General features: G+C 51.2%; 3 protein-coding genes across 3 annotated transcripts in view; 2 read left to right on the forward strand and 1 right to left on the reverse strand.

Moving 5' to 3' along the window:
• The first annotated feature begins 7,033 nt into the window (after positions 1-7,033).
• On the forward strand, positions 7,034-8,528 carry CLDN24 (claudin 24). Its single transcript, XM_005883867.2, has one exon. It carries the CDS (start codon positions 7,049-7,051, stop codon positions 7,805-7,807), a length of 759 nt encoding a protein of 252 aa, XP_005883929.2. The 5' UTR covers positions 7,034-7,048; the 3' UTR covers positions 7,808-8,528.
• A 320-nt stretch (positions 8,529-8,848) lies between these two features.
• LOC102263786 (claudin-22) lies at positions 8,849-11,915 on the forward strand. Its single transcript, XM_014531409.1, has one exon. The coding sequence runs from the start codon at positions 9,636-9,638 to the stop codon at positions 10,296-10,298; it is 663 nt and encodes a 220-aa protein (XP_014386895.1). The 5' UTR covers positions 8,849-9,635; the 3' UTR covers positions 10,299-11,915.
• Positions 11,360-25,940, reverse strand: part of WWC2 (WW and C2 domain containing 2) — an 80,419-nt gene continuing 65,838 nt past the window's right edge. The window contains exons 17-23 of the mRNA XM_014531410.1: positions 25,348-25,469; positions 23,993-24,191; positions 21,560-21,724; positions 20,022-20,114; positions 18,507-18,749; positions 16,079-16,206; positions 11,360-13,931 (exon numbers count right to left, since the gene is read on the reverse strand). Coding sequence (XP_014386896.1) covers positions 13,865-13,931; positions 16,079-16,206; positions 18,507-18,749; positions 20,022-20,114; positions 21,560-21,724; positions 23,993-24,191; positions 25,348-25,469 — 1,017 coding nt within the window. The 3' untranslated portion in view covers positions 11,360-13,864. The remainder of the gene's footprint in view (positions 13,932-16,078; positions 16,207-18,506; positions 18,750-20,021; positions 20,115-21,559; positions 21,725-23,992; positions 24,192-25,347; positions 25,470-25,940) is intronic.

The raw sequence follows: 25,940 nt of genomic DNA on the forward strand, positions 1-25,940 counted from the left end.
CGTCACGGGCGATGGCTCGGCCTGACTCTGGTCCAAGGCGGATGCGCTCGGCCTGACTCGGGCCCCATGCTCGGTGGACGCTGAGGTCAGCCGGTAACGTGGAGACAAACTGGAGAGGCGGCGTGGCAGTGGCCAAAGATGGCCTTTTACAGCCTAAAATGATCGCACGATGTACCCCCAGATGCTCTGCCAGCCGCGGCTCAGCCTCGGGCTGTGGAGAGAGGGTGGCTGGCTTCCCCCACCCCCTTCTCACCCACTCTCACCTCTGCATCTTTGCTGCTTTGCTCAAGGTGACCTTTCTGAAACATGAATGTGGTCCCTCATGCCTTTCTGTTCCAGTCTCCAAACACTACCCGCTGGATGACGCTCAGGCCTCCCGACATTTAGGACGTTGGTGTTTAAAATTTTTTTTAAAAAAAATCCACAGCCCTTATTAATGACTTGAATTGCCCGGTTTGATATAAGTGCGAGGCCGTCCATTAGCTGAGTGGCCCTGAGACTTTGGTCAAAGGGTTTTGGGGAGAGGGGCAAACAAGAAATCCAGGCCTTGCCCACTGGAGTAAGGAAGGAAAAATGGGGGAAGAGGGGAGCATCATGAGACTAAGGAAACACGTCAGCAAATACAACGAACGCTGTCCTGCAAACCGCAGCAGGCTGGGAGACACGTGGCCAGGGCTTCCTGCGCGGGGACCTGGGAAGTCAGCTCCCGAAAGTGGCTCCCGCTGACCTGGCGCGTCTTGTTCGGACATTCTGGGGGAGAACGGACTAAAGCAAGTTATCTCTTCGTCTTTCATAACATTTACTGTTTCTTCTCATGAGAATCCTACATGCTTTGTAGGAAGTTTACACAATATAGTGAAAATGGGGGGGTCATCCGTCTCTGGCACCCCGAGAACATCAGGGGAAGCACCAGCGGCCTGTCTTCCCCCAGGCCTACAACCTGTCCATCTTCTTGGGCAGGACACGCTTGTTTGCCAACTGGAGATGTTCTTGGTGGTTGAGTTCATTCTTTGAGGTTCCCTGGCCAGGCTCACACACACCAGGATGGCCACCGAAGGCCATGGGAACCCACTTCTGCGTGGGCATGCTACATTCACACTCGCCATCACCTACAGGCATTCTACATTCACACTCGCCATCACCTACAGGCATTCTACATTCACACTCGCCATCACCTATGGGCATTCTACATTCACACTCGCCATCACCTATGGGCATTCTACATTCACACTCGCCATCACCTATGGGCATTCTACATTCACACTCGCCATCACCTATGGGCATTCTACATTCACACTCGCCATCACCTATGGGCATTCTACATTCACACTCGCCATCACCTATGGGCATTCTACATTCACACTCGCCATCACCTATGGGCATTCTACATTCACACTCGCCATCACCTATGGGCATTCTACATTCACACTCGCCATCACCTATGGGCATTCTACATTCACACTCGCCATCACCTATGGGCATTCTACATTCACACTCGCCATCACCTATGGGCATTCTACATTCACACTCGCCATCACCTATGGGCATTCTACATTCACACTCGCCATCACCTATGGGCATTCTACATTCACACTCGCCATCACCTATGGGCATTCTACATTCACACTCGCCATCACCTATGGGCATTCTACATTCACACTCGCCATCACCTATGGGCATTCTACATTCACACTCGCCATCACCTATGGGCATTCTACATTCACACTCGCCATCACCTATGGGCATTCTACATTCACACTCGCCATCACCTACGGGCATTCTACATTCACACTCGCCATCACCTATGGGCATTCTACATTCACACTCGCCATCACCTATGGGCATTCTACATTCACACTCGCCATCACCTATGGGCATTCTACATTCACACTCGCCATCACCTATGGGCATTCTACATTCACACTCGCCATCACCTATGGGCATTCTACATTCACACTCGCCATCACCTACGGGCATTCTAGTTAAGCCTTGATTGTTGTAGTTATCACTGGGAGGAATTGACCTCCAGGCCAATTGGCTGTGAGAATCAGCTGTGTCTGCAGTGGGAGAACTTCTGTGCTGGAGACACCCCTCTGGGGCAAGACTTGCTTCAATGGGGCTTTGGTGCTCACTGAGTCTGCCCCCTGAGTGTGTCCTTTATGTTTCCACGGAGCTGCAAACTGGATGGTCCCACTCTCAGCCAGCCTTCCTGTGGTTCTGGATGATGTCTGTTCTGTCTTTTAGTTGTATTTTTGAAGTGGTTGTTCGAGGCAGCAAACTCCGGTGTTTACCTATGCTGCTATCTTGGTTTCTCCACCTACAGGCATTCTACATTCACACTCGCTATCACCTACAGACACTCTACATTCACACTCGCCGTCACCTACAGACATTCTACATTCACACTCGCCATCACCTACAGACATTCTACATTCACACTCGCCATCACCTACAGGCATTCTACATTCACACTCGCCATCACCTACAGGCATTCTACATTCACACTCGCCATCACCTATGGGCATTCTACATTCACACTCGCCATCACCTATGGGCATTCTACATTCACACTCGCCATCACCTATGGGCATTCTACATTCACACTCGCCATCACCTACAGGCATTCTACATTCACACTCGCCATCACCTATGGACACTCAACATTCACACTCGCCATCACCTACAGACATTCTACATTCACACTCGCCATCACCTACGGACCCTTCTCAGCCATTTATTACGGATACTGTTTGCTGGACACGTAGGAGACATGGGCATTGAGCTATGGAGGCTGTGAGGGCAGCGTGTCTGGTTGGCTACTGAGCTCATGGTATTGATTGTGACAACTACCATGTTGCAGGACAAGACCTCGTAAGAAAAACAGAATAAACTATGGATGTTCTTTTAATCAAAACAGTTGTGCTTGGCAGGAGGAGCCCCGCCTTTGTCCCAAGGTCCAGGGGGACAGCCCCATAGGGAAAGGGTAGCTTTTCATGCTCGCTGGAGAGGAGGGGACTTGCTTGTTCCTTGGTTAACTGTCCTCAGGGCCCGCCTCTCTCACGGCTGCTTCTAGTGTCTGAAGTTCCCACGGACATATTTCCTACAAGGGGCTGGGCCACGCCAACCACTTCATCTTTTTTTAAAATATATATATATATTTTATTGATTATTTACAGAGAGAAAGGGAGAAACATCAGTGATGAGAAAGAATCGGGAATCGAACCTTGACCTCCTGGTTCATAGGTCCACCCTCAACCACTGAGCCATGCCACCTGGGGGGCAGGTTGATTTAAATTTTTAAAAATTAGTAAGCCCTAGCCGGCTTGGCTCAATGGATAGAGTGTGCCTGCAACCAAGGTACATGCCCTTGACAGGAATCGAACCTGGGACCCTTTAGTCTGCAGGCCAACGCTCTGTCCACTGAGCCAAACCAGTTAGGGCCAACCACTTCATCTTGTCCTCATCCCAAGGACGGGGGAAGCCGCCAGCCGGACTCACAGACACGCGCACTCATCTCCAGGGCCTTGGGGGTTTTTAAGGATAATTTTAACATGGGATTTGCGGGTGTCTTGTCTCTAACTCTAACGTTCTCAAAAGATATCTTGCGCCTCCCCCCCCTCCCCCCCGCCCCTTCCATCCCTTTTCCTGGGCTCCTCATCTGGCAGCAGGACCACCAGCTGAGAGGTGGGGCTGGAGCAGGCCCTGCCCTTGGGGTTCGGGGGGCACCTGCCACCCTCAGCTCGTGGGGCTGCAGTGGGCTCCAGGTGACCTATCTGTGTGGCGTTTGCATTTTAGATGACACAGAGGAGCTCACCACTGGAGCCACCAGTAATGCACAAACGCCCGTGTCACAGGCGCTGACAACCCTTCTAAGGCTCTTGGTCATCCACATTCTAAAATCTGAACGATGTAGCTGCACGTAGCTGAGCCCTGCAGCCTCCTTTTCTGTGGGCTCCCCCGCCCTGCCCCCCAAGCACCGGCTGTTGAGACCATCAGCTCCCTCACCATTTTCAAGGACCAACCTCTTTTAAGACACCTTTGCCCGCCTCCTTCCCCTGAAAGGGCCACCCAGCGCCATCCAATTAGAATATGGACCACACCGTCTTAGGTGCGGCTGGTCTGCCTGAGAACGAATCTTTGTGGCCTTGGCTCAGGCTGGTCACCAGCACAGAGCAGGAACCTGGCACGGGAGCCACCTGGGGACTTCCTCCTCTGATGCCAGCCCTGGGCTGGCAGAAAGGGCAGGGGCAGCTGAGGGCAACGGCACAGACCGGCAGTGGCAGGAGTTGGTGCCAAACCTGTCAAAGTCGGCATCACCCAGAGCAGTTGGTGTGACCCTAGCTTAACGTTGAGCATGAACGCAGGACATGGAGGAGAAAAAGGCCATCTTCCTGGGCACGGCTTGCCAGGCCTCTCCAGGCATCTAGGTGTGGTCAGTGGCTTCATGAACAGGCCAATCTGATTTACTTTTTGTGACAATTTTCCAAAAATGACCACAAATATATTCCCAGTCCTGGGCCCTCCCGGAACCTTGCTATCCGCCTACGGAGAGCCGGAGGGTCTGGCCCCAGTGACACCCGACGACCTCTGAGACCAGGTCATCCAGGGGACTCGGCCTCAGCTCACACCACGGAGCGGAGGTGAACTGTCCCTGCGGAGTCGCCCACACTGCAGACGTGTCAGCAGCACACAGACACGCGAGTACTAGTTTCCGTGACTAAACGTGGGGACGGTTTATTTGGGACATTCATGCACCTCTGCCCTGGACTGAGGTTCTCAGGATGGGGGGCTCTGGGCCGACGGGGACGGTGGGCCACCTGAACCTTCGGTCCCTGAGAAAGTACGGGACCTGCTGACCTCTTGAGCCTGTTGAAGAGGTTCCTCATCTTTCAGGTTAAAGTTCCGGAGACAGAGGTAATGCCCTCTATGCTGAGCAGGTGGTGGGAGTAGAACTTGTTTTGTGGCTGAACTTCCCCCTCCCCCGCCCCCACCGCAGGTCTAAGCAGCTAGTCCGTGACCTGACACGGAGAAGGGGAGCCCCCGTTGGGGGTGTGGGCTGGGGGCTTCCTGCTCTTCAGCCTCGGGGCTCTGGTTGGGGCTTCCTCTGCCTGGGGACACTCCCACCCCCCTTTTCCATTGATTTGAATTCTCTTATTTCCTAGTTTCCTGGTGGCCTCTTCCCCCTGGGACGCGAGCCCCACAGGCAGGGCTGCCTCCAGGCTGGTCCTGGCTGTGTCCTCAGGTCCTCAGCAGTCACTCCTGGCCAGAGGACAGGCTCAAGACTATTTTTTTTAAAATGAGTCTAGAGGTCATTTAAGGTTACTCGAGCCAATGGCCAGCACAGCGAAAACTACTTCTATGAGAGCCTGGACAGGTGGGCACGACCCTTCACACCTTTGGGATGGAGGGATCACCGCTCACAGGCAGCCTGTCCCAGACCATCTGTAATGAAACATTTCAATGTGATATGAAGTCATCTCCCTGAGCCCTAGCCGGTTGCTCAGTGGTTAGCGCGCTGGCCTGCAGACTGAAGGGTCGTGGGTTGATTCCAGTCAAGGGCACGTACCTTGGCTGCAGGTTCAAACCCTGCCCTGGTTGGGGCACGTGCGGGAAGCAAACAGTCGGTGTGCCTCTCTCTGTGTCTCTTCCCCTCCCTTTCATTCTTTCTAAAAAAATCAATAGGAAAAAAATATCCTCTGGTGAGGATTCACAAGAAGAGAGTCACTCCCCGTAACTGCTAGCCTCGCTCTCAGGAGCTTTCTGCCTCCCGCGGCCTGCTCTGCTTCCGCTATCCCTTCTCCTGGTGCCGAGGCCTGGGCAGAGCTCTAGCCCTTCTGGACCCCAGGTCTCTGTGCAAACGGGAGCCATTTCTCATTTTGGTCCAAGGGGCCAGCAGGAAGGCCTAGGGGATTCTGCAAACTGTGCAAGTTAGGAGAGAAGCCATCTTTGATGGGGGAGGATGCTGCAGCAGCCACGGGCATCTAGCCCGGCCCTTCTGCTGAGTGTGGAGACAGCAGGACGCGGGTCTGTCTGATCTCCTGAGCAGCGTCACACAGATCATCTCAGATGCTCGACTAGACTCCCCAGCGGGCGAGTGCCGAGGGGAATCGGCCCCGAGGCTGGGCCCCAGGCAGGGGCTCTGCAGGTCTCTGCAGGCCCATCAACCTCGCCTCCTGGCTCGGGTGCCAAACGGGAAGCCCTGGGCCCTGCAGCGGGCCGGCCTGGCCTCTGCCCTGCCTGAGGGGCCAGCTCTGCCGTGTGTTCTCAAGGTGTGGCCACAAAAACCAAACAAGACGAAACCTCAAAGGGCAGCCATGTGGCCCTTGTTTTCAGAGTCTTGTGTCCTGAACGGCTGGATCTTCATGCGGGCGGCTTTGTCTCCGAAGTGGCAGAACAGACAGCTCAGCTCTGGGCAGGAAACACCTCTGGGAGAGTAAAAACCACGCTGTACCCCAAGTCCCTAACGAGGACCGGGGCATCACCCAGGGACATCCAGGACTCCCGGACGCTCCCTTCCTCACTGGGCACCTCTGGGCACCCGCCTCCGTCCTGCCATTTTAACTAACCCAGTGAACCCGCGTCCACCTTTCAAAGGAATCTGAGGGCGCCGCTCCTGCCAAGTCCTGAGTTCCCGGGACACTCCAGAGCTGGGGCCAGGCGCTGTGTAGGTTGAGGAGGTCCTTGCAGAGTGGAGATTATAGGGAGAGCCTGCCTTTCCTTGCAGGGGCTTGTTCTGCATCCTGAAATCTCAGGTTCAGCTGCCACAATGAAGTCCTGTTACCCAGAGAGCTGGCCTTTTATCACCACTTAAAATCTAATTAATCCATATTGAAGCACAAAGATTTCTGTTGTCCTTTAGGGTGAGGGTCACAGAGGCCCCTTTGTTCATCCTCAGCCTTCGTACCATCGCGCATTGGGGGTATAGTTTTACCAGCAGGTCAGCTCCTTATCAGAAGGCCTAACGCGCCGTTTTCGCAGAGCCCCTCATCCTTTACATGAAACACTATATTCAAGAACAAACACGCACTTCAGAGTGGCCAAGGAGCGAATGACCAGGCAGCATCGCCCCGAGGCCAACCGGCACACGCTGTCCCCACAGACAGCGGCTCCTATAGGGGCGGCGGAAGGCGCGAGCTTGGCTGCGATGGCTTTAGTCTTGAGAGTGGTCATGCAATTCGTTGGACTTGTACTGTCTGCGCTGGGATGGGTTTTATCCATGATCACAACTTACCTGCCGCACTGGAAGAACCTGAACCTGGAGCTGAACGAGATGGAGAACTGGACCCTGGGCCTGTGGCAGGCCTGCGTCGTCCGGGACGAGGTGGGGAGGCAATGCAAGGACTTCGACTCCTTCCTGGCCCTGCCCGTGGAGCTCCGGGTCTCCAGGATCCTCATGTTCCTGTCCCACGGGCTGGGGCTCCTGGGCCTGCTGGTCTCAGGGTCTGGGCTGGACTGCCTGAGAGTCGGAGAGAGACAGCGCAAGTGCAAGAAGTGGCTGCTGATCCTGGGAGGGGTCCTGTTCTGGACGGCGGGCGTCGGGGTCCTGGTGCCGGTCTCCTGGGTCGCCCACGTGACCGTGCAGGAGTTCTGGGACGAGACCCTCCCGGAGGTGGTGCCCAGGTGGGAGTTCGGGGAAGCCCTCTTCCTGGGCTGGTTCGCTGGGTTCTCTCTCCTCCTCGGGGGCTGCCTGGTAACCTGGGCCGCCTGCTGCTCCCAGGCTCCGCTGGCTGCAGGCCGCTACGCAGCGGCAGACACACAGGCACAGTGTCCATGCCTGGAAAATGGGACTGCGGCTCCGAAAGTGTGACTTGGACAAGAGCAGGGAGCCCTCTTTTCCGCACCAACGGTGCTGTAGGTCCGCACGGGAAAAGGGGTCTTTGTTACGTAACTAAATCTGTGCTGCTCATTTTTTCTCATATAATAATTACTTTTTTATCCTAGATCTCCCCTTCCCCCCAAAAATCTGGAGAAGAGGCAGTCTCATATCTACAAGAAAATTACTATGTTAAGCATTACATAGGTCTGAGCAAGAAAAAAAGTAATTGATCTGGTTATTTAAATAAAACTGGTGGTGGTTGTCCAATATGGTCCGTATTAAGTTTTAATGTGTTTATTTTACATTAGAATCGTTTTTGTTTGTTTTTGTTGGTAACCGGAAATAATAATTACTTTGTTTCCTAAAGAGAAAAACTAACAAACTGAGACTCTGCATTGGCAAAGCCACAGGTTAAACTCATTTGAAAATGTAATTTCCACAACAGTGACTTTGTTCTCTGATCAGAGGTGGTTTGTGTTTAGGAAATTACAAGGCAACGGGTGTGAGTGACAGGGTTTATGAGGCTAAAAGGTTTTTACATTACGATGCTCTCAGATTCTAAATACTGGCCAATTTCCTCTCTTGTCTCATCCCTCAAAGGCTTCATATTAAAAAGTTAAACAATGAAAAACTTTTGCTTGATATTGAGATAGTGACAGTTCACTTGCCCTGAGAAAAACTTTCCTTTGTTCAATTAAAAATTACAAGCTTTAGCCCTAGCCGGTTTGGCTCAGTAGATAGAGTGTCGGCCCGCAGACTGAAGGGTCACGGGTTCGATTCTGGCCAAGGGCAGGTACCTCGGTTGCAGGCTCGATCCCCAGCCCCGGTCGGGTGGTCGGGGGAGAGGGCATGTGGGAGGCAACCAATCGATGTGTCTCTCTCACATGGATGTGTCTCTCTCACATGGATGTTTCTCTCTCTCTCTGTCTCTCCCCCTCCCTTCCATTCTCTCTGAAAATCAATGGAAAAATATCCCCAGGTGAGGATTAACAACAACAAAACAGACGAGCAAAATTACAAGCTTTATACTTTAGTGCTGCAGCAAGAGATGTTGGTGCTAATCTACAAGTTCCGTTGCCTCCCTCTGCCACAGCGTGGAGAGCACATGGCAGCCAAGAAGAAGCGAGTGTTGGCGCACCTGGGCGTGCTCTGACAGAGGGGACTGTGGGTCATCAGGCTTGAGAGCGTGTTTAGTATCGTTTCAGATGTTATGTGGTATACGTAGCCTAAGGAATTTTTAAAAAGTAGGCCTGGTTTACGATCTAGAGAGATTTCTGAGGAGATGGATTTATTTGGTTAAGAAATACTTTTCTTGAACTTTTTTTTTAAATAACACTCGGTGTTACCACAACACATGTCCTGAAATGTGAGAGCCGTCACGGGTGGAGGCCCGGCAGGTGCGATTAGCCAGAGAGAAAGCGGCAGGAGCTGAACCCGAACTGTCAATTACATGTTTTGCATTCAGACTTCTCTGTGCTTTGACTTGCAAGGGAGGTTGGGAATCGGACGAAAGCCATTGAGACGTTAACAATGAAAGGAGGTTCTTACTGCTTCGTGTTATTTCAGGGACAAACTGCTTACTAGAAAATTGATCTTGGCCACTCCTTGACATGACTGGTTTGCAGAATTAGTTCCCTTTCCTTTCCTGAAACCCATTCAGCATGGAATCAAACAATAGCCGCTCTGGCAAGAATCCTCTTATACACACAATGAAAAAAGATTTCTGAGCTCTGCAGGTGATAACCGAAGTCCGTCACACTTTTCACAGCAACCCAGAGGCAGCAGTGAGCTGGGCGAAAGCTCACGGGACTTCATAGTAATGGCTTTCGTATTTAGAACTGTGGCCCAATTAGCTGCAATGTCGTTATCTTTGCTGGGGTGGGTTTTAGCCTGTCTCACCAACTACCTGCCGTACTGGAAGAACCTGAACCTGGACCTGAACGAAATGGAGACCTGGACCCAGGGCCTGTGGCAAGTCTGCGTCGTCCAGGAAGAGGTGGGGATGCAATGCAAGGACTTCGACTCCTTCCTGGCCCTGCCCGTGGAGCTCCGGGTCTCCAGGATCCTCATGTTCCTGTCCCACGGGCTGGGGCTCCTGGGCCTGCTGGTCTCAGGGTCTGGGCTGGACTGCCTGAGAGTCGGAGAGAGACAGCGCAAGTGCAAGAAGTGGCTGCTGATCCTGGGAGGGGTCCTGTTCTGGACGGCGGGCGTCGGGGTCCTGGTGCCGGTCTCCTGGGTCGCCCACGTGACCGTGCAGGAGTTCTGGGACGAGACCCTCCCGGAGGTGGTGCCCAGGTGGGAGTTCGGGGAAGCCCTCTTCCTGGGCTGGTTCGCTGGGTTCTCTCTCCTCCTCGGGGGCTGCCTGGTAACCTGGGCCGCCTGCTGCTCCCAGGCTCCGCTGGCTGCAGGCCGCTACGCAGCGGCAGAAACGCAGTATCTCCGTCACCCCCTGGAGATGAAAAACACTCGGCTGACAGTCTAAGCCCGAGGATCCGGGCGGCCACTGCCCGGGGGACGCTTGCTGAGCCCGGGACCGGGTAGGATTCCCTGCTGCCTGGTCACCCAGGCACCACGCTAGCAACTTTCTAACATGCATTTTCCCCAGTGGCGACTGGCTCCTTGAACTGTGATTTCTTTCCCAGGCGGTAAACCACTTTTACCTTCTACTCTGAGGCCAAAACCAATCAAGACTTAATAGTAATCATGCTCGTTTCTGCGGAGGCGTTTCCTCAATTTTGAAGTAGACCCAGTGACTGCACAGAACTGGTAAATGAAACATTCTGCCCGCGCTTACGCCCCTGAAGGTGTTACTCATAGAGACGGGTCATTCTGGCAGTGGGAGATGTTACTGCTCATCAATCTCTTCTCTCCAGTGTTTGAGATGACCTACTCTACAGAAACAGGCTCACGGCATATTTATTTAAAATGTGTGACATCTGATTAAACTAAAAAAACGGCTGTTCTTTGAAAGCTGGAGAGGTGAGAGACGTGGACACATCGTGTCTTTAACCAGAGACCTCAGGGGTTCTGGCCACTCACTTATGTCTCCGCCCCAGGCCAGGGGCAGAGGAGGGCAGACTTGTGTATTGGAAGGGTCACTGAAACCCACTCACAAGCCTGCTTTTGCATCTGGACCCTGTGCTCTGCAGCAGATGGTGAATGCTCGCCCACCCCCTGCAGGGGGCGCTGCAGGCCAGCCCGGTCTGGGTGTGTGGGCAGAGCTCATATGGAGCCCTTGTTTTACTTGCACAATGAAAATATTCTGCCTTTTTTTTTTTTTAAATCAGCAATGCATATCGTCCAACCAAGAAGTATTCACAACAAACTGATGGCCTGGGGGATTCTTCATGAAAGATTTTATATTTGTTCTGTACACAGATCAAGTCAATTCTTGTGTTTGAGCCAATCAGGGAAATTACCTGAGCAACAAACGACACAAATAAAGTCTTAGGGAATATGTATCTTTGTTGAAAAAACAAAAACAAAAACAAAACAAAAACCACTGAATATTTTCCACCCACAAACACATGAAAAGTGCAGAAACCAGTTAATCTATGTGATATATTTGCACACTTTTACAAACAAGACAAATTAAAACAGAAACATATTCAGAATTTAACCTGATTAAATATTTAGTTCAGTCCTGAGCTTTTGATATTTAATACAATATAAAGTAATAGCAAAAAAAAAAAGGATTTAAAATTTTTTTGATTTGCATGCGACAGAGATTCAGCTAAACTTTGTTCATTTGGCTAGCAGTATGCTTTTGTACCTGTAACACTTAGATTCTGATATACAAAACTGTAGTAACATGTTGATAATTCAAACTTGAGAACTAAATATTACATTCTTTTTACCCTGTGCAGAATAAATTCTACCTTTAAAAAATAGCATTTATAATATTAAAATTCATATTGTCCATATGGTTTTGTGATCAAGTTATTAAAATGTGTCACTGTGAATCATTTGGGTTAGTACAAATATGACAGGATTGTTAAAGGCTGCCTATAAATACATAACACTAAGGCTGATTTTTAAAGTGTGGAAAAGGATTATATTAAAATAAGTTTCTCTCTTGTGTTAGAAATAAGCAAATTTTGTAAAATAAAACCGAAAGCTTCTTGGTCACAACTGCTAACTACCAGCCGGAGACAGATTTTATTCTCTTATATGAAACTTTCTGTATTGCAAAAAGTTAACAGCTGATCTGGTGATTTATAAAGCTGTAAATATTCCAATATAGCTTCTTCTATGTCAAACATTTTAAATGGCCAGAACCGAACTATATATTAAACAGAACATAAATAAGACCGTAAATAAATAAATGAAGAAAATAAAATCGTACGGTACAACTACACATAATTCTATAAACATTTTCATGGTCAAACTAAGAAGCTGAAAACAGCTGACCTTCATTTATCTCTACATTAAATAAACTTCTCTTTCACATTTGACCTTGACAAGGATGAATGGTATTCTTCTCTAGTTTTCCTCACCTGGCTGAGAGAATAAACTGGGCAGACCCGCAGGACTGTATGTGGTCAATTCACAAAGCTGGTTTTTGCTCAAAGTAGTGTCAGGTCCAGTTATAGCTTCAAAGACACTTGTATGTAAGTGGTGGGACACTCAGGAAACAATCAAGTTCAAGGCTCAGAAACTGCTTCGTTTGAATTTTGATTCTGATAAAATTCACTTTCTGAAATATGTGTAACTGCTTTCAAGAAAATAAAAATTCTTGCTATTGAGGATTCTTGCTTAGAAACAGAACGTGTGTGTCTGTGTGTGTGTGTGTGTTTAAAGGGGCCTATTCCTTTAAGATGATTTTTGCATCTCTAAAAAAAAAGGATTTAGTTTGCTATAAAAGATGGCTGGCCAAAAATTGCCTCTTCCAGTATTACAAACTGAGTATTAAATTGCATAGAACTATTTAAACGCCTTCATGCTGGTGGGCTACACTGGGGTTTTGTTCCTTTTAGGGAGGCCTGGGCTGGGCCAGCTGGAACTCTACGCTGGGAGACGCTGCAGGGACGTTTCAACAGCTCTAAGCGTCCATCCGCAACGGCTCTGTTTGAGACAGACGGCTTAGCCAGTACTTCAAGTCTCCCAGGCACTCTCTTCTCCTTGCCTCCCAGCTCCTTCCCAGAGAGACAGGATCCCCTCAATGAGGCTGCAAGGAGCTGCTACGAAATGTTACAAACCTGTTTAATAAAGGACTTCAATTCTTCGTGTGTGTTTTGGCACCTTTGGTTCAATCAGGATACCCTTTCCTGTTCCTGGTTTCACCACACGGATGCCGATGGGGTTCCCTCCCCGTCTTCAGCTCTGTCCTTAGGACGAGGGCCACCCCGTTCCTCTATTGACACCATCCCACACCCCGCACGAGCCAGACTCACACCTGACCGCCCCCCACAACCCTGTGGGGCAGGGGCGCGTGTTTCCGTGGCTGCAGACACCCTCCCCCCTGCCCTCGGGGTCAGAGGCCGTGAGGCCTTCCGCGCAGCCGGGAGCCTGCTCCAGGTCTGCATCCTATGTGCTTGAACTCAGCATTTTGTTTTCTTTAGACAAACAAACAAAAAAAGACAAAAAAGAAACTGCTCTAAGGAAACGCGTTCCAACACAGGTGACGGAGATGAACACAGCGCCGGCTTCAGGCGGCCCTGGAGCTCCGCTCCGAAGCTCATTCACGTTGAACTTGCTGCTCTCCAGTACAAGACACCGCGGGCGCTCGGCCAGCTTCCCGGCCTTCGCAGGAAAACCAGGAAGAGCAAGAGCCGCCTCGGCCGGTTCGCCCGATTCCGTTTACAACCCACTCCTGCTGTACAACATCTGGGCACCAGATTAGCCCGCTTGGTTACCTGATTTTTCTTACTTTTTTATATAAGAATTATATTCCAAGTCCTTTACAAATTAGCATGTCGAAATTCTGATGAGAAATAACAGCTCTCTAAGAGTTGACAGTTACACACCCTCCCCCCCGACAGACCCACCACAGTGCTCAGTCTCTTCCTCCCTAAGGGGCCAGGGAGACACCCATTTCTGCAGGACGCGTCACACGTCGTCGGCCGGCAGCGACGGGATGCTTATCTTCGCTCGGGTGAAGTAGGCGATCTTCTCCCTAGAGTCGGGGCGAGGAACAAACCCCCCTCAGTGTGGTGCTGAACACACTGCGACCAGCAGAAACAGTCCCGGCCTCCTGCGGAGTCCCCTCGAGCTCTTGTCCTGAGGGAGACCTCCGCTTAAAATCAAGGGCCTCTGCCCTTCACAGCGGGTGAAGGACCCCAGCTCTGGCTCCCGTCCACCACCTGCACACCACATCCGTCACCTGCAGACCACGTCTGACCACATCCACACCCTCAGACACGTCCATCACCCACAGACACGTCCATCACCCGCAGACCACGTCCTCACCAGCAGACACGTCCTCACCCGCAGACACGTCCTCACCCGCAGACCACGTCCTCACCCGCAGACCACGTCCTCACCCTCAGACCACGTCCTCACCCGCAGACACGTCCTCACCCGCAGACACGTCCTCACCCGCAGACCATGTCTGTCACCCGAGACCATGACAGTGACAGTGCCTTCCTTGCTGGGTTTCCAACGTGAGGCAGTTTTTAAACCATCGGGGGGTCAGCCCAGGTAGGAGTGTTTCTGAGCCCGGTAGTAGAGGGTTCAGAGGCTGAAACCTGAGGGAACTTTGCAGGAACCTCAGAAAACTCTGTGGCACCGGGAACACTTTAAAACCAGGACGACCAGACCGGTGAGCAACAGGGTGCCTCAGGGAGGGGAGAAGACGGTAACGCTGTCCTGCGCCCGGAGCAGGACCAGCTGAAACCGCCCGAGGGGGCAGCGGAGGAGGCGGCGGCTCTCCAGAGGTCAGAGAGGGGAGCAGGGAGGCTTTGGGCCCTTCTAGCTGCCAGACAGGAGCCACCTGCCCTTCCCCACAGGATCTTCACTGGTTCGCGCTGTCCATCACGCTTACTGAGCGGGTCTTGTTCGTGGACCCACGGGAGCCGAGGGGACGAGGCACCACCCACCCAAGAACCATACGGTCTGGATGGGGAGCAGGTGAGGGTTGGAGGCCAGAGCCGAGGTGGAAAGACCACGGAAAAGAGACAGCAAGAAAGGAAGAGTGAGAAAACGATGGAAACAGGAGCGAGAGTCATTCTGTGGTGGAAGGTCCTGGTGGTTGGCTCCGTTCCATAAGAGGTCAGAGTAAGCATAGAAAAAGGCAAGTGGGTGTGGCTGGGGGTCACTGAAGCAGAAGGGGACCCCGGAACGCGGCCCGCACAGGGGCTGCTTGGCTCGCGTGGGGCGTCTAGCTCAGCTGTGGGCAAACTACGGCCAGCGGGCCGGATCCGGCCTGTTTGAAATGAATAAAACTAAAAAAAAAAAAGACTGTACCCTTTTATGTAATGATGTTTACTTTGAATTTATATTAGTTCACACAAACACTCCATCCATGCTTTTGTTCCGGCCCTCCGGTCCAGTTTAAGAACCGATTGTGGCCCTTAAGTCAAAAAGTTTGCCCACCCCTGGTAGCTGCTCACTTAGCTGCCAGTCCTGTGTGAGACCCGCACATAAAACTCCCCACTCCTCGCTTCCTCGGACAAACCCAAGACCAGGGACGCTGGCTCTTGGCTCCAAGTGCAACGGCAGCCGGGTGCAGTCGCCTGCGCGCTGAGCACCCAGCCCACGCTCCCCACCTCACCCCCAGGCCGGCCCGTCTCACGCGTCTCTATCACCTGCCGGGGGTGTAACGGGCTTGTACGTTAAGGGCCAGGGGAGTGTTTATAAACCTCTATTTTGGGTTTTAGCAGCAGCCAGGTCGTGCGATTTCCCTGCCGGAGCACCTCCTGGTGCCCACAGCACCGAGGGCGCACAGACCACCCTCTCACGCCGAGCGGGACCCCGGGAGCACTTTCCCTGTCACGGTGCGTCTGCAGCGGGGGGGTGGGACGACGACGGGAGGAACCCCACTCTTCACCATGGAGTCTGTGGCCCAGACTCGTCTTTCAGAGTCTGAAGCCCACGCCGCCTCCGCAGCCTTTCCCTCCGTCGGGCGCACCCCGTGGGCACCCCGCCAGCTCCTCTGGCCCCAGAGGAGCAAAGGGAAACTCATCCGCCCCGCCTGGGAGGAGAGGGCTGGGCGTCTCGCACCCCGACACTAAGGCCCAGGGCACTCGAGGGGGCTCCTCTGTGATTCAGACGCGTGAGGACGCCCCGAGGTGACCCACCCCGACGAGAGCCGAGGCCGGTTACCTGAAGGACTGCACCTGCCGAGGCACCTTGCGGCTCTGCTCCCGCAGCCGACACACGTCCTTGGAGACCTGCCTCAGCAGTTTCTCCGCGTTCAGGTCTTGCTTCTGCTCCTCTTTGGACTGCTCAGCCTGGCAAAGAAATAAACCCCACTCAGAGACGCCCAGAGACGGCTACAGGCTTCAAGGATGCAAACTAAAGCCAGCGGGCACCTCGGCAGCCGACGGGGTAGAGTCTTCTCACCATCGCGGACGACACTCATGTGCCAGACCCCGCGGAGGTGCAGCGGCCACGGATTTGGGCTTGTCCGTGGTATCACATTAAAAATGCCTTGTTTGCCAGGCAGGGTGACTGTTTAGGCAGCTGGAAAACCTCAGAACCCTCAGAAAGGAAATGAAAAACTACCCTAGCATCGTGTCCAAGGAACGTCCACTGCTGACGTTCTGGGAAACATACTTTGAACCTCTTATCCACCTTTTCAACCCCTTTCTCTCTGTCTTAGCCATTTAAAAGCTGTTAACAGAAGTAGAATTCACATTCCCAAAAGGTGACATAAGTGTACAGCTCAAGAGAACTTCTACAGTCTGGACACACCCAGGCCACCCCACCGGATGGGGAAACAGAACATCCCAATTCCCTACGCTCCTTCAGGGACCAGCCCGAGAGTCACCAGCACCTGACTGCGAACAGCATGGCCGCCCTGGCAGGCTCTGTTTACAGAATGCGAAGATGTAAAGTCCCGCTCATGTCTACAGTTGTAAAACTCGAACCCAGCTTTGCAAACCTTTGACCCACGAGGGTGAGAGACTGCAATGCTTCTTCAGGATATTAAAGTTGGTCAATGTCAACCAACTGTTTGGAATTAGTGCTAATGTTGAATTGAAAGACTCGAGAGTGAAGACGATGATGGTTATTAAGGTCACAAACATAGGGCTAGGGCGTTTCAGCCTTTAACTCAACATCCCATTTTGCAGAAAGACTGCTGTCTTACAGGCTCCCGTCCGTGGCCCTTCCCTGCCGGGAGCACTCCGGGGCCTGTGCTGTCAGTGCTGGGACCCCACTGCTGGCCTCTGCACCCTTGCCTGGGACGAAGTTCACCACCCACTTTCCAGACCAGGGAAATGCCACTTCCTCCAGGAAGCCTTCCTGGCTCATCTCCTATACCAAACCACAAGCCCTTTAAGGGCATGACAGTGTCTAATTACCCTGTTATCTGCTGTGGCATCTAATAGGAGACCTACCATTCAACTCCCTTCTGAACAGACATCCTCTGAGATCCTATGTGTATTATATCAGGAGGGATATGATACAGATATGTAATGGGTTTTGCTGCTTAAACTTTCTTTAAAAGTCATTGGTATCAGGCTGATCTCTGAAATTCATACATTAAGTTTCTGAGTTCCATCTAGAATTAGTAGTGCTAGTCAGTTAAATGACTCAAAGTTTCATTAAAGTACCATACTCTATATGATTAAGAAATCACTTTGGGCCGAAAAGAGGAGTTTATATTATGGACAGAAGATTCTATTAGATTTAAGGATATGACGAATCTATTTCAGATTTCCATCCAAAGTGTTGAAAGAAAATAATGTTTTGGCATTTGTAATATTTCAGCTACGCGGACAATTCTATTTGTATATTATACGTTGACTAGAGGCCCGATGCATGAAATTCGTGCAAGGGGCTTGGCCCCCGCCGCAGCCATGGTTTCATCTGGAAGGACGTCCGGTCTAATTAGCATATTATACTTTTATTATTATAGATGTAAACATATGCTCCTATACTAAAATATAAAGTCTAATCTTGAGAGAATAAATCAATGTCATCAATATGAAGGATCTTGAACTTTCTATTTACGAGGGAAACTCATAGAAATTTTCCTTTAAAAGACCCTATTTTTAAATCAGGGATTTTCTATGCTGTTTTATACAGCCGTTTGTAGGGGGAATGTGTGAAGGGAGAATGTGTGCAGCGTGACCTTCCTTGAAGGTAACAGAATGTGGAAACTCAGGAGCGTTAAAATGAGCGGCACATCCACGGTGATGTGGCCACGCAATTTCAAACACAGGTGACCATTTGTGTTAAAAGTTTTACTGTGTTTATCTGCCAAGTCTCATGTGGAGAGAAGGAAAACTCGGAGCAGAAGTGACGACCGCTGCCCTCGCTGCACGCTCCCCTGGGTCCGGAGGCCAGTGGCCCCAGAGCGGCTGCGGGATGGGGAGTGGAGCGGTGGATGGGCAGCCCTCTGACCGCACCGGGTGGCAGGACCACTCTCAGCTACATCCTGGGTTTAAAAAGGCCACAACAGGGAGGTGCTCCAAGCTGTTGGAAAGGGGTTTGAAGAGCCGAGCCAGCTGAGGAGGCGGCCTTGGAGGGATGGCTCTGCACGCCGCCCCCCCCATCCCCCCCTAGCCGGCGCCCGGGGCTGTACCTGCTTCTCGGCCTCGCGCAGCAGCCTCTGGAACCGGTCGTCCTCCAGCACGCCGGGCGGGAGGTCCGTCTGCCCCTGGGCCTTCAGCTCCTCCTGCCTCTGCCGCAGGTCCCGCAGCGCCTGCAGCTCGTCATTGAGGCGGCTCTGGCGGGTGAGCGAGGCCTGCAGGTCCAGCTCCAGGTCCAGGGACGTGCGCACCGGGCACTCCTGGGCCGCTCTTCGGAGGACGGGCTGGCAAACCGCCTGGGAGGTTGGAAAACAAACCACGAAACACCCTGAGCGCACCGCCCCCATCACCCGCTGCCCCTGCTTCCTGGCACCGGGGGTGGCAGCTCCTGGCTCCTGGGGGAGGCCTCGCCCGCTGAGTGACGAGCCCTGGCCAGTGATGGTCAGCGGGAGTGCCGTGTGTCACTCCCAGCGGAAGCTTTCAACGCCAGTGTCAGTCTGCACGCTTCTTGCACCCGCTGCATCCCAGACGGGTCCCGAGGGAGGACCACAGCAGCAGGGCACCCAGCCGAACGGCATGAGCAAGTGCTGAGCAAGAAGCAAACCTTCACTGTTCCAGCCTGAGACTTTCCTGTTATCACACAGGAGAGCCTCCTCGGCCTGGCCACTCGGCTGCACGAAGGCCGCCCTCTGGGAAAACCAATGAGTGTGCGGAACCTACAGTCCTTCATTTCAGGACACACTCTCCCCGCGCTCACACCTTTTGCCTTCATGCCTGTGAGTGGCGGGGCTCAGATCTGATCCCTCCTCTAAGCAACGCTTCAATCCTGGCCCCTTCCTCCGTTTCCCATCATCTCATATCAGCTCTCACCCCCGCATCTCGGCTGTTCTTCCTGCAGCCAGTCTTATCGGTTTATCAAGAAATAACCTGAATATGTATGAATGAATGTCTGCTGGGGTCTGTAGGCAAAACCCTAGGGAGAGGACACAGTGTGTGACCCTGAGGAGGAGTTAGAGGACATGGGAGACTGTGAGGTGGGACCGCTGTGCCACAGGACTCAGGGGAGGGGAGGGCAGTGTGTGACCCTGAGGAGGAGTTAGAGGCTGGAGGAGACTGTGAGGTGGGAACCGCTGTGCCACAGGACTCAGGGGAGGGGAGGGCAGTGTGTGACCTTGAGGAGGAGTTAGAGGACATGGGAGACTGTGAGGTGGGACCGCTGTGCCACAGGATCTCAGGGGAGGGTGGTCGCTCAGCCTGGGCCGGACTGGCCTGGGGACAGAACTTCAAAGGAGGCCGGGTGAGACCATACGCAGGGGAACAGGAGGGCACTTCTTGCCTACAGAGCTGGCAGCGGGAATGGAAAATAGGAGATTACTAAGAGAAGCTGGACTATTTGACAGAAGAGAGAAGGGGCTGAAACTTGAACCTCCTAGCGTGAAGGTCTGGAACATGTGCATCCCTGTCATCACAGCGGCTTCACTCAAGAGCCCAAGAGCCAGTCGGCGCGGACGTGTGGCAGCCAGGACTCCGGGTGGGGTAGGACCGGGCTGTGCTGACGGAATACGTACCCTTTTGACCCTCAAACTGCGCCGTTCAGTGGAGTTTCTCACAAACAGAGACTTTTTAGCCAGGGTTGAGCTGTCACTGTCACTGCGATTTAACTGGAATAAAGGATTAAAAAAAGAAAGAAAATCACTGCATAACGGAGCCGACAAAGGGATGGTGATAACAGCTTATCTCTTACAGAAAATCCTCCCCAAACACGCTTTGCCCTGTGCTGTTTTTTCCTTAAATGACTTAATCTTTGGGAATAATTTAAACAAGTGCCTTTTGGTGGCAGTTATCAGAAGTCATGGTTAAGATAATTGCACAGACTCTGACAGAAAATGATCCTTTTTGTTTTCAGCTAATACGCAACATTTATTTAATTTTATTTATTTTCCCCCCAACATTTATTTGTTTATTTTTTTAAATTGATTTCTGAGAGGAAGGAGAGGGAGACAGAGACAGAAACATCAATGATGAGAGAATCATTGATCGGCTGCCTCCTGCATGTCCCCCTTACTGGGAATCGAGCCTGCAACCCAGGCATGTGCCCTTGACCAGAATCGAACCTGGGACCCTTCAGTCCGCAGGCTGACGCTCTATCCATTGACCCAAACTGGCTAGGGCCCACAACATTTATTTTTAAAAGAAAAGCTGATGTACAGGTTGGGGTTGAGACACAGTTTGCACAACCTAGACAACTCTTAGCCCAGTCGGCCCATTCGCTCCCCCTCGCCGGCACCAGGGAGTTGCTGAAATATCACCTCATCAGTGAGCCCACTCGAACCTACTTACACCTGTGCCCCTCGCCTCAGCATCCCAGCCCCTCGTCTTCACAGCCCTGTCCCCATCCCAGACACATCGTGTCCACTGCTCATCGCTGGGCTCGGCCCACAAGAACGCAGCTCTGCAAGGGCAGAGCTTGGGTCCTTGCTTCAGACAGATCCCAAGGAGCTAGAAACATGCTTAACAGCAGGTGCTAATAAACACATTTGTTGAATCAAACAAATACATTTTAATAGCACTTTCCACCCCATTTTATAATACTGAACCTATATTACTAGAAGCCATAAATTCTACTGGAACTAGAGGTGGGTACATTGGTATGAGTCCCACAATATTCGCCACAGAACTGTGAATCTGATTCGGTGCCTAGCGCCATCACTAAAAGATGACTTGGTTCTAAAACCCAATTCACAGTTTTTGGTCCAGCAGGACCAACGTGGTGTGTAACGTGCACAGAAGTCTACAAAAGATAACCCTCAGATCACCTGCAGTTTCTAAATACAGACCCAAGTCCAAGTGTACTCAGTAGCCAGGTCTGCAACTTCACATATTTGCCAAATAAATGGCCCTAGAGCCAATGAGACATTAAATTTTGGAAAGGGGGGGGGACACCCCAAAACCAAACTAAAACGAATCACAAGAGTGTGGTATTTATGAGTATTTTATAAAAGCACTCCTAGCGGTTCCTATCTGTGGTCGGAGTTTGAGATGCCCACCACATGTGCATGTCCCAGGCATGTACCATGTTCCGCCCTGGGCAGGGGCCGGTCCTTACCCGGCAGATGTACTGGCTGCGCTCCCCGGGCGAGAAGGTCTGCGAGCGCACGATCACGCTGCTCCTCACCAGGGGGCGCTGCCGCGCGCTCAGCCCGCTGCGCTCTTTGGGCCGAACCGCCAGGCCAGCGTCCTCAGCCTCCTCTGTGTTTGTCTCCTTATCAACCTGCAATGGAAGGCCTTCGTCAGGAGCTGACACACGTGGGCTCATTTATACCCCGTTCTTCTAAGGACAAAAGAAAGACGCAACCTTACACCACAGACCCATCTAGCACTAGGGCCTCTTCTGAGAGAAGGGCCTCGTGACTCCTGATGGGACCCCAGGAGACGACCACGGAGGGGGTGGGTAGGGTGATCTCTGTCCTAACAGATTAGGCCTAAAGAATGAAGGTTTCCATTGACAGAAGGTAAACGGGCTCTATGAACAATCTTATCTGGACATGCCTCATCATTAAATAGCATTCAACGGATGAGTGCTTTTTCCAGAATAAATGATAAAGGTAATTAAACAAGAAAATGAAATCTACTGCAAAGTTATGGGCTTACGTGGACTATGAAGCTATACGTACCCACCCATATGAAGTCTTCAGCCAGGGAACATGTGGTATTGCTTTTCTTAGGAATAAGGAATTGTCTAAGCTTGTTATAACATCCCAAGTTTGCTGGCACCTTCAAAGCTTGAACATAATGTCCCCTCAATGTGTCTGTCACTGAACTAGCCTGTGCCTGGACTGGGTCATCTGCCACCTCCAATCAGAACACCCTCTAACAGGCGTGAACTTTAAACGTTTACTGCACGTTTGAAATGGAAATAAACTTACAACATTTATGAAACTTAATGCAATTAAGTAATCATCCTGGGGTCACCCAGGAAATTCTGAAAATGCTTTTAATAAACACTCACAGAGCAGTCACCAGATCGAAGTACCACTATTTACCTTCTCCTATAAAAGCTAAGTGGGGAATGAATATTTGGGGCCCATTTACCAGGTGTACCAGTTAATAATGCGGATTTTTTTCAATAGATGGGAGTTACACATATGTTTATATGCAATTTGATATGTACGCTATTTTGTTGTATTGACAGCATGCTTCAAAACTTCATATGTCAAATTTTCTGAAGGTGTTAACATCATAGATATTTTTACGCTTAAAAATGTCGAATTTCGTGCCAAAAAAAGAGCATTTGTGGGAAGTTTTAATTCATTACTTCATTTTGAAGAAAAGGGCTGCTGAAAGTTATCGTATACTTTGGGAAGCTTATGGTGAACATGCTCCATCTCAGAATACCTGTGAACACTGGTTTAAACGCTTTAAAAGTGATGATTTCGATGTGAAAGACAAATAATATCCAGGTCTACCAAAAAAGTTTGAAGACCAACAATTACAAGCATTATTGGATGAAGATGCATGTCAAACTCAAAAAAAACTTGCAGAAAGATTAAATGTTGCTCAGCAAACGATTTCCGATCGTTTACAAGCAATGGGAAAGATTTTAAAGGAAGGAAAATGGGTGCCACATCAACTGAACAAAAGACAAATGGAAAACCGAAAAGTCATCAGTAAAATTTTGCTTCAACAGCACAAAAGTCTTTTTTGCATTGAATTGTGACTGGCGATGAAAAGTGGATTTATTTTGAGAATCCCAAACACACAAAATCATGGGTTGATCCAGGTCAACCATCAACAGTGACTGCAAGGCCAAATCGCTTCGGAAAGAAGACAATGCTCTGCGTTTGGTGGGATCAGGAAGGTGTGGTGTATTATGAGCTTCTAAAACCAGGTGAAACCGTTAATACTGATCGCTACCGACAACAAATAATCAATTTGAACCATGCTTTGATCGTGAAACGACCAGAATGTGCCAGAAGACATGGCAAAATAATTTTGCTTCATGATAACGCACCATCACACACTTCAAAACCACTTAAAGACACGTTTAAAGATCTTGCCTGGAAAGTATTAACCCACCCACTGTATTCACCAGACCTTGCTCCTTCAGATTACCACTTGTTCCGATCAATGGCACACGCACTTTCTGAGCAGCACTTCAAAATGTACGAAGAAGTGGAAAATTGGGTCTCTGAATGGTTTGCCTCAAAACAAGAAAAGTTCTATTGGGACGGTATTCACAAATTACCTGAAAGATGGGGGAAATATGTAGCTAGCAATGGACATTACTTTGAATAAAGCACTTTTGATGTTTCTCTTGAAATTATCGTGTTTTCTTTAATTACAAAATCCGAGTTATTAACCGGTACACCTGGTACAATTTTAAAGCATTTCCGATGCTTCTGATAGCCGACTCCATCGATGCCTACGGCGATCAGCTTCCGCCAAGTCTTGGTGTGGGGTTATACCCGAAGAGACAAACTCAGCCGACAGGGTGCCTATAAGAGCCCTGCCTGGGGAGAGTGCAGCTGGAAGTACTCACCAGGGTGGGCATTCCCGGAGGGGGCTGGCTGCCAGAGCTGTTGGCACAGCTGTTTCCTCCCCTCCTCGTGTCTTCAGCTGTCTCGGGCACACTCGGGCATGAGCTTAGGTCTCCCATTCGCCTGCTTCCCCCGGGCAACGCCACGCCGGCCTCTTCCTCAGCCACCACTTCGTCAGAGGCCTCTCTCAGCATCGCCAACCTTCGGAGAAACGAAGCGAGACACACTCTAAGTCCAGCCGGCGTGTCCCAGCACAGTGCACCCTGGGACGTCCACACGGTACCAGGGCAGGGAACCGCGGACACACATCACGATCCAAGCCCTGTTTACTAAATGATCATGAAAAATAAAGTTCTCTCCAGCAACCGACAGCAAAGTCACCATAGTTAGGTATGAAAATGCCAAACTCATGCAATTTGACCTAATTCCTACAGATTAAAATAGAAATATACTGAAAATCAAATATTAAGGTTAGCCCCGCCGTTTAAAATACTGTCACTCCCTAGAATATAACTTGGTGTTAGTTGTCTGTGTCTTGTAAAAAAAAATTTTTAAATATAGTTTTATTCATTTCAGAGAGGAAGGGAGAGGGAGAGAGAGATAGAAACATCAATGATGAGAGAGAATCATTAATTGGCTGCCTCCTGCACGCCCCACACCGGGGATCAAACCCGCAACCCAGACATGTGCCCTGACCGAGAATCGAACCGTGACCTCCAGGTTCTTAGGTTGGCGCTCAACCACTGAGCCATGCTGGCTGGGCCATGTCTTGTAAACTTAACTGTAGAATGGAACAGAGTGACTCTCTGCTAAGCGTGGATAAAGACATGAGGAGTAAAAATACCCATGATCCCCTGTGCTCAGGGTCCACAGGGGCGGAAGCCATGGGAAGGGAGTTTTACTATTGAAATAACAGAAGACCCTTCAAGCCGTGTGACCTTGTCGTCAACAAAAGCCATGGCATGGGTCTGGGTGCTGTGATAAGTGGGGGCTTCACAACATATGTGTTCTGTACAAACTCTACTGACATCCCTGAGGGCTCCCGGATTGGACAGGGTGCAGGCTGGGCTGAGGGACCCCCTCCTCCCAGTGCACGAATTTCACACACCGGGCCTCTAGTTATATATAAAAATTAAAAATTTTTTATATATAATTGATTGGCTGCCTCCTCCTGCACGCCCCCTCCTGGGGATCGAACCTGCAACCCGGCCATGTGCCCTGGTCAGTAGAACCATGACCTCCTGGTTCCTAGGTCGACGCTCAACCACTGAGCCACAGGCCGGGCTGAAAGTTTCTTATGAGAAACGGAGCGCATCCTCCTTGAGCTCCCAACAGCAAAAGGAGGGGAAGGCCTTACCAGTCTCCATCTGGGCCCCTTTGCTCCTCTCCCGGCCCCGGTTCTTCTTCTTCTTGTGCTAATTCTTGTTCCACGGCCAGCAGCTCCGCCGATGTTCTTGCGAGTAAGGCTGACACTGCATCCTGGGGAGAGTAGAACAGATGGCATGAACAGATGCCCTTCCAGAAATAAGTGAGCTACTCATCAGGTGGGACTTCCCGTTGTGAAAAGGAAGCCGGACTAGACCTAGTTCTCCTGCTGAGACTATGAAAGATGAACAGAATAAAACCAACAGAAACTCCAGGTGTTTCTACGCGATGAAGAGCCACAAAGGCGATGGGGACCAGAGGGCCAAGCCCTGGCCGAGGGAACTGCAGGCGGGCGGACCGACCACCACTGCACTCTTCTCCCAGAGGGGGGGTGGGGGGGGGCACATGCCAATTCTGGTGGGAGGCCCTCAGACCAACAGACGGTGCTGCCAGCAAGCAAGGGACCGGAGAAAGCGACTCTAAAGTGACTCCCCACAGAGGCACCTGCCATTCCTAAGCTGCCATCGTGCAAGCAAGGAACTGAGAAACAAAGCAACGTGCAGCCGGCTGGAGGCATTCCAGTCG

This window comes from Myotis brandtii, unplaced genomic scaffold (genome assembly GCF_000412655.1).
Source record: "Myotis brandtii unplaced genomic scaffold, ASM41265v1 scaffold802, whole genome shotgun sequence".
NCBI classification, from domain to species: domain Eukaryota; kingdom Metazoa; phylum Chordata; class Mammalia; order Chiroptera; family Vespertilionidae; genus Myotis; species Myotis brandtii.